This window comes from Carettochelys insculpta, chromosome 5 (assembly GCF_033958435.1).
Source record: "Carettochelys insculpta isolate YL-2023 chromosome 5, ASM3395843v1, whole genome shotgun sequence".
Lineage (NCBI taxonomy): Eukaryota > Metazoa > Chordata > Testudines > Carettochelyidae > Carettochelys > Carettochelys insculpta.
The window spans coordinates 726,947-734,826 of NC_134141.1; the positions used below are offsets into that span (position 1 = coordinate 726,947).

The 7,880-nt window shown below is 60.6% G+C and overlaps 1 protein-coding gene across 1 annotated transcript; it reads right to left on the reverse strand.

The window, feature by feature from the left end:
• Positions 1 to 6,719: 6,719 nt before the first annotated feature.
• Positions 6,720 to 7,647, reverse strand: LOC142012968 (forkhead box protein E1-like). The gene has a single exon (XM_074993991.1). It carries the CDS (start codon positions 7,645 to 7,647, stop codon positions 6,865 to 6,867), a length of 783 nt encoding a protein of 260 aa, XP_074850092.1. The 3' UTR covers positions 6,720 to 6,864.
• Between the last annotated feature and the right edge of the window lie 233 nt (positions 7,648 to 7,880).

The following is a 7,880-nucleotide window of genomic DNA, read 5'->3' on the forward strand; positions in this document are numbered from 1 at the left end:
GGGAGATAGGGCCTTTGGGCATGAGGTGGCATGTGGCCTGCCAGTGCCACAGACCTATCCGAGGTCACACAAGGAGCCTGTGGTAGAAGCAGGAACTGAATCCCAGTGCACAGCCCAACATCATCCTTCCTTTCTACAACCTCAGCCTGCAGCTGCACAGACAGCCAGCGGCCAGCACCTTCCCAGGGCGGTGGGTGCATGGTGCCCATCCAGGGCAAAGGCTTTCCTGAGGTTGGGTTTTCTCGCTTTCAAGATAATTACATCATCTACTCTAAAATGCATTTGCTAAGGAGCACTTTTGTTCAGGTACACGACTCATTCGTCGCGCTGCCTTGGCTAGGGGTTCAGGAAAGTGGTTTATTCTAACTGCAGCCAGTTTGTTATTATGTGAAAAAAAGTTTAGACTTTGTGTTTCTTGTCAATTGACCTGCGCACTGGCAGACAGTCCCTGGGAAAAACAAATCCCCTCTCTCTTGCACAGCATCATGTGTCCCTGCTAGGCAGCTGAGGCCATATGCTCTAGCAGTTAGGAACATGAGAACGGCTACACTGGATCAGCCCCAAGGTCCATCTCGCTCAGTAACCTGTCTTCCAATGGTGGCTAATGCCAGATGCTCCAGAGGGAGAGAACAGAACAGGTAATGAGCAGGTGATCTCTCTCCTGTCATTCATTTCCAGCCTGTGACAAACAGGCAAGGCACACCATTCCTACCCATCCTGGCCAACAGTCATTGATGGACATGACGTCCATTAATTTATCCAACACTTTTTTGAACCCTGCTAAAGTCCTGGCCTTCACAACATCCCCGGCAAGGAGTTCCCCAGGCCAACCATGCACTGTGTTAATGAGAACTTCTTGTTGCTAGTTTTAAACCTGCTATTCCTTAATTTCATTTGGTGACCTCTAGTTCTTTTGTTATGGGAAGACTAAATAACCCATTCTAAACCCCTAATCATTCCTGTGGCCCTTTTATGAACCTTTTCTAATGCCAAGATACCTTTTCTGAGATGAGGAGACAACATCTGTATGCAGTATTCAAGATGTGGGCATACCAGGGATTTATATAGAGGCAGTAAGATATTCTCTATCTTATTCTCTATCCACTTTTTAACATTTTCTAGCATTCTGTTCATTTTTTTGACTGCTGCAGTACATTGGCTGGGACTTCACTTGCCCACTACTTCGAAGAGGGCATGGTAATCAGGGTGATGGGAGATTACTAATGAAGTGATGCGGTGAACACGCAGTACTTCATTAGGCTAATTCTCCCCTGTGGCAGCTTGGAAGCTTCAAACTTCGAAGTGCCAGCATGCATGTAGGAGGAGTAAAGGGACTTTGAAGTAGTGCTGGCACTTCAAAGCGCCCACGGCTACCCGCATGCTGGCACTTCGAAGTTTGAATAATCCACGATAGAGCAGAGCTACCTAGGGAGGTTGTGGCATCTCCATGGCTGGAGATTTTTAAGAGCGGGTTAGACAGACACCTATGGGGATGGGCTAGACGGCATTTGGTCCTGCCATTGGGGCAGGGGCTGCACTCAACCTCTCAAGCTCCCTTCCAGTTCTAGTGTTCTATGACTTCACCCTTTTATCTCCCACTTACATTGCTGCATGCCTCACTGGTAAGGCTACAAACCTGTCACAGAAGTGGAGAAGGGCACAGTCTGTGACTTTCTATAACCTCTGTGACACGGGGCCCCACAGTAGCCCAGCTCCCTGGCAGCAGGGACCCCCCAGGGCTCCCTCCCCATGACAGGGCTGTTGCGAGTGAAAGTCAGGCACTGGTGGTGCATGAGCAAGGTCGGGGGAGCACACACCCTTCCAACTCTCCAAAAGTGGGACGGGCAAGGGGTGAGAGCCTCTGGGCCTCCTGTGGCGTGTGCTGCCTGCAGCAGGGATCCCCTGACACTTAGTGCCCTCAGTGGGGGACAGCGTAGCAATGTGGCTCTGCTCCCCCCTGCCAGCCCATCAGTCAGGGGAGGGGCAGGGCTGCCTCCCACACTTGCCGCCAGAGGGAAGCAGAGTGGCCTGGCCGGCAGCCACGGGAGTGGAGCCTTGTGGCATCACTCCCCCCACAGGTGCCAGTGAGTTCCAGGGGGGACCAACCCTGCTGCAGGCACCAGATCCCCCCCAGTTTCTCATGGCACAGGCCTGGGGAGGGGAAGCAGTAGGAGGAGGGTGGCATGGGCACCGTGCAGAGGTGGGGCAGGTCCTGAGGTAGAGGCAAGGTTGTCCCGACCTTCCCTGGAGCACCAGGGGAGGAATCAGATGGTGGGGGCAGTCACGCAGCCAGGGCCTCCCACTCACCCATCCTCGCCAGTTGCCCCCAAAGTCAGGGGCTCGTGGTGCTGGTGTGGTACATGTCCCGCTGCCAGCTGCAGATGCTCCCCCCCGGCTGTGTTCAAGGTGTGCCCTGAGAGCCCGCCCAGCCCGAGGCAGCAGGGGAAGGAAGACGCCCGTGGCCAGGATGGTGGTGAGATGGCTCTCTGCACAGCACTTGGGTGGATATGAGGAGCGGTGGGGCTGGGGTGTGAAGGGGCAAAGCAGGGAGGGGTGGGGCATGTAAAGGAGCAATGGGAGGGCAGCAGAAGTAACACATAATCGGCTGCCACCATCCTGTACTCACTAACCGCTGCAGCTCACAGCACGCAGTTGGTGCTGGCGGGAAATGGGATGGGGTGGGGACCTGCTGGCTGAGAGCGGACATGCAGGGGAGTGGCACTGACAAGACCACTAGGGAGAGGTTCATCTCACATGCCACAGCTTTGCCCAACCACCTACTTTACACACCCACCTCCATTGTCAGCAGCTGGGGGGCAGGCAGCTGGGCGCAGGGATTCAGACAGCAGCAGGACCTGCCAGTATTAATGGGAAGGAGACAAAAATATTGGACAATTCACCCATTCTTAAGAAGTCAGGATATGTGCAGGAGGGTTAATGTGGGACTGTCCCTTTCAAAACAGGCACTCTGGTCACCCTACCAATATTCAACTTTGGTGCCAGCAGGGGCCCAGAGCAGGTTGGATCCTGCTGTTCCAGCCCCAAAGCCTTTCACTATAAATCGAGAAAGAACCAAACCCCAGGTTCTAATGGCCTTGGGCCAGATCCTTAGTGCATGTAATGGGGCATGGCAGAGTTGACTTCCCTCGAGTCACACACATGGGGCCGAAGGACCTTTTAAATGCAGAACTAAGTCCGTGTGCCTACAGACAGGTCTCAGGCTTGGTTCACAGAGTTGATACACTCAGAAATAGACCAAAAACCCTGAGCCCTTGAAACGTTTCCAGCAATCCAATGCAGAATGCTGTATGGATGTGAGACATGGGTGACAATGAAAGCTTCGAAGAGAAGGACATTGACGTGGGTGAACAACTGGCTGGATAACCGTACCCAGAGTAGTTATTAATGGTTTTCAATCCTGCTGGAAAAGTATAACTAGTGGGGTTCCACAGGGGTCTGTTTTAGGACCGGTTCTGTTCAATATCTTCAGTAACGATTTAGATATTGACATAGAAAGTACACTTATTGAGTTTGCAGATGATACCAAGCTGGGAGGGGTTGCAACTTCTTTGGAGGATAGGGTCATAATTCAAAAGGATCTGGATAAACTGAAGAAATGGGCTGAGGCAAACAGGATGAAGTTTAATAAGGACAAATGCAAAGTGCTCCACTTAGGAAGGAACAATCAGTGTCACATACAGAATGGGAAAGGACTGCCTAGAAACGAGTACAGCAGAAAGGGATCTGGGGGTTATAGTGGACCACAAGCTAAATATGAGTCAACAGTGTGATGCTGTTGCAAAAAAAGCAAACATGATTCTAGGATGCATTAACAGGTGTGTTGTGAACAAGACACGAGAAGTCATTCTCCTGCTCTACTCTGTGCTGGTTTGGCCTCAGCTGGAGTATTGTGTCCAGTTCTGGGCACCGCAGTTCAGGAAGGATGTGGAGAAATTGGAGAGGGCCCAGAGGAGAGCAACGAGAATGATCAAAGGTCTAGAGAACATGACCTATGAAGAAAGGCTGAAAGAATTGGGCATGTTTAGTTTGGAAAAGAGAAGATTGAGGGGGGGACATGATAGCAGTTATCAGGTATTTAAAAGGGTGTCATAAGGCAGAGGGAGGGAACTTGTTCTTCCTTGCCTCTGAGGATAGAACAAGAGGCAATGGACTGAAATTGCAGCGGGGGAGGTTCAGGTTGGACATTAGGAAAAAGTTCCTAACTGTCAGGGTGATCAAACACTGGAACGAATTGCCAAGGGAGGTGGTAGAATCTCCATCACTGGAGCTATTTCAGAAGAGGTTAGATAGGTGGCTTTCAGGGATGGTCTAGAAAGTGCTTGGTCCTGCCATGAGGGCAGGGGGCTGGACTCGATGGCCTCTCGAGGTCCCTTCCAGTCCTACTCTTCTATGATTCTATGCGAGAGGCGGCGTTAGAGAAAGATCCTGAGAACAGGATGGATGCAGAAGGTCAGCAACAGGGGACTGTACAGCCAGATACAGCTGAAGGAGAGCCAACTGCAGGAGGTTACAGAACAGAAGTTGCAGCTATTCGGGCAGATCTGCACAATGAACGAAAAATCAAGACGCTGGGATTCGGCACAACGTACAGCTCGAGCAGGAGCGGCAGACCCCCCAGAGAACGGGTAGATGATACAGGAGACTGGTGCGGAGCTAGGCTGCAGAACTCAGCCGCTCTGCACTGCATGGAGAAAGAGGGAAGGAAACGGTGAAGGAGGCGTCGGACACCAACGGGCGCTGAGCCCATGGCGGCTACTGCTGAATATAAAACACACACACCAGCCAGGGACCAAGAGCCTCCTGCTGCTGACCACGACAATGAAGCATTTGGGAACAACTCCATTACTTGACTCATTGTGTTCTCTTGCGACTGAGCAAACCTGTAGAGGGAGCACCACGCCCTACCCCCCACGGGGAGAACCCCTGCCTGCCCTGGCTTGCAGACGCAGTGCCCCCTCCGTCACAAACTGAGCCAAGAGTGGAGTTTAGCAGCACTATACAACTCCTGGGCCAGGGAGGTGCCCAGCTCATGGGTGAGCTCTGCCTGCGCTTAAAGCCTTCCGGCTGTCCTGCACTAGAGGCCTCCCCCTTCGCACTAGGGACTCAGGGCGCCCTTCCCCCCCGTGCTGCTCTGAAGCTTGGGTCGGATGCAGTCGCCCCGTGCCCTGAACTGCTGTGGCGAGGGTCCCTTCCCAGCTGGAATCTCAGCACAAGGCCGCCCCTTTCCCAGGAACCAAGCCCATCCTAGGACCAGCCAGGTCCTCCAGCTTGGAGCTGCTGGCGGCAGCGGCCAGGGAAAAAGGGCTCCCTGCCTCCCTCTCGCTGGGAAAAGTTCCGCCAGGCTTTCAAGCCGCTTGTCTCAACACTTGCCGGATTCCCACGTGCGCCAGCCCAGCTGTGGGGGCCGCGCTTTGCTTTAGGAACTGCCGGGGGGGAGTCCCGCCGGAGCGCCTCCCGCTGTGCGCGGCCGGGCCTTGCGAACACCTTCCCCTTTCTAGCGCTGACGCGTCTCGAGCGCGCTACGACTGGCAGGAGTCACTGCGGCCCCTCCGCTGCGCCGCAAAGGGACCGATTTTCAGACACCGCCGTGCGCCTCCTCTCTGAAAATCGGCCCCTCCGCTGGGGCGGGCAGAAAACGCCACGTGCTGCCGCTGCCGGCTCGAGCGGGGGAATTCAGAGCGGCCCACGCCTGGGCGTAAGGGCTTGGGTCTGTCACCGGCCCCGTTCCTTGCGCTCAGAGCACCCCCCGCCGTCCCGGGCGCTACGGGCGGGGTCCCTCTGGGAGCGAGCCGGGGTTCAGGCGCAGCCCCTGCGGGCTGCAGAAGGATTTGCTGCCCGCTCTGGCGGGCCCCGCGCTGTGTTCTCGCTTCTGTCGGCGCGGGGCTGCCCCGCAGCTCCCACCCCCGCCAGGGCTCGCTACCGCCACCAGCCGGCGACAGGCCCCCGCGGACCGGCTGAGCTGGGAGGGCTGGCGCGGGAAGCAGCCAGGGAAATAAGCAGCGGAGGCTCCCCGGGCCGCGTTGTAGCCGAAGAGGGGCTCAGCCTGGGGGTGACACAGGAGTCGCCTCCCGCCCTGGACGGGGAAAGGGTTACTGGGGCGGAGCCACCGCGGCGTTGCCCCGGCCCTTCCCCTCCAACCCAGCGACTCCTCGACAGCGAGCCCGAGGCGGAGCGCGGGGTGCAGCGCCTAGCGCCCCTCGGGCCCGGCCGCCTCCACCCCAGGGCGCGCTGCTCTACGACCCCGCCGCTGCCGGGGGCTGCCTGGGCGCAGGCCCGGCCGTCTAGCTCTCTGGCGGCGGGCACTAGCCGCGCGGGCGGCAGGAAGGGAGCCCGCGCCCCGAGCGAGCCCCTCCTGCGGGCAGCGCTGGCGAGCCCGGCCCGGCCCGGCCGGCGCCTCCGGAGACCCGCGCTACCCCCCGCCCCCCCCCGCCCCGGCTGGCCCGGCCCGGTCCAGAGAGCGCAGCTGGAGAGCGCGGTCCCCACAGCAAAGACGAGAGCGCCCGAGCTGCTGGGAGAGGCGTTTATTGCAGCCCCGGCCCCAGCCGGAACCCGGAGACTCCCCGTTGGCCCGGCCCGGCCCGGCCCTCCTGCGGAAAGCGACCTGGCGCGGCCGAGCTCGGGCCAGCTCAGTGCCCGGGACTGCCCCGAGGCTGGCGGAGCCGCAGCAGGGAGCAGCTCAGGAGCGCAGTTCCGGAGGCCAACGCTGCCTGCTCGCCGTGTCCTGGCCGCGCACCGGGGGCTCGCGGTCCCTCTCCCGGCCCGAGGCCCTGTCGCCGCCGCCGGAGTCCGGGGGTCCGCGCCTCCGCCCGGCCCGGCCCGGCGCCCCCCACCGCACCGCGCCCCTCACATGGCCGGGATGAAGCTCTCCACGGCGCCGGGGTAGGGCGCGTGGCGCAGGTAGGCGCAGGGGCTGTACCCGGGGGCCAGCGCGGGGGACAGGCGGCCGTAGAAGTCCCGGCTGTCGCCGGCCGGCGGGGGCGCGGCGGGCAAGGCCAGGCGGCCGGCCGGGTACAGGGGGCCGCTGGCCTGCGCGTAGGGCCCCGGGCAGAGCGGCAGGGGCGCGCCGGGGCCCGCGTAGGGGTAGGCGCAGGCGGCGCCCCCGAAGGCGCAGGAGCTGGCGGCGGCCGCGCTCGGGGCCGGGGCCGGGGCCGGGCTCTGGCTGGGCGGCGCGGCGGGGCCCGGGTAGGTGGACAGGTCGCTGCGCTTGAAGCGCTTCCTCCGGCGCAGGAAGCTGCCGCTGTCGAACATGCCGCGCGCGGCGGGGTCCAGCGCCCAGTAGCTGCCCTTGCCCGGGCGGCCCGGCTCCCGCGGCAGCTTGACGAAGCAGTCGTTGAGCGTGAGGTTGTGGCGGATGCTGTTCTGCCAGCGGCGCGGCGCGGCGCGGTAGAAGGCGAAGCGCTCGGTGATGAAGCGGTAGATGCCGCCGAGCGTGAGGCGCCGCTCCGGGGCGTGCGCGATGGCCATGGCGATCAGCGCGATGTAGCTGTAGGGCGGCTTGTCCCGCTGCAGCGGCCGCTTGCGCCGCCGGCCCGCGCCTCGCGGCCCCGCCTCGGCCAGGGGCGTGAGCAGGCGGCCGGGCTCGGCCGGGCTGGCCCCGCGGGCGGGCTGCGGGCTCTCGGCGGTCATCCCCGGCCGGGCGCGCGGTGAGTCCGGGCCCGGGGCTGCGGGAGCGGCTGCCCCCATCCCCACGCGCTCGGCCTGGGGGCGGGAGACCGGCCGGCTGCGGGCGCGGGACTCGCTCCTTTTATGCCGCCCGCCGGCCCCACCTGGGCAGCGGCACTCCCACCTGCCCGGCCGGCGCCTCCGCCCCCGGCCCTTAAAGAGACAGGCCGGGCCCGGCGCACCTGCGGGAAGGGCCG

Excerpts from the sequence above, each read along its gene's own strand:
- LOC142012968 (XM_074993991.1), bottom strand. The coding sequence starts at position 7,647 with ATGACCGCCGAGAGCCCGCAGCCCGCCCGCGGGGCCAGCCCGGCCGAG.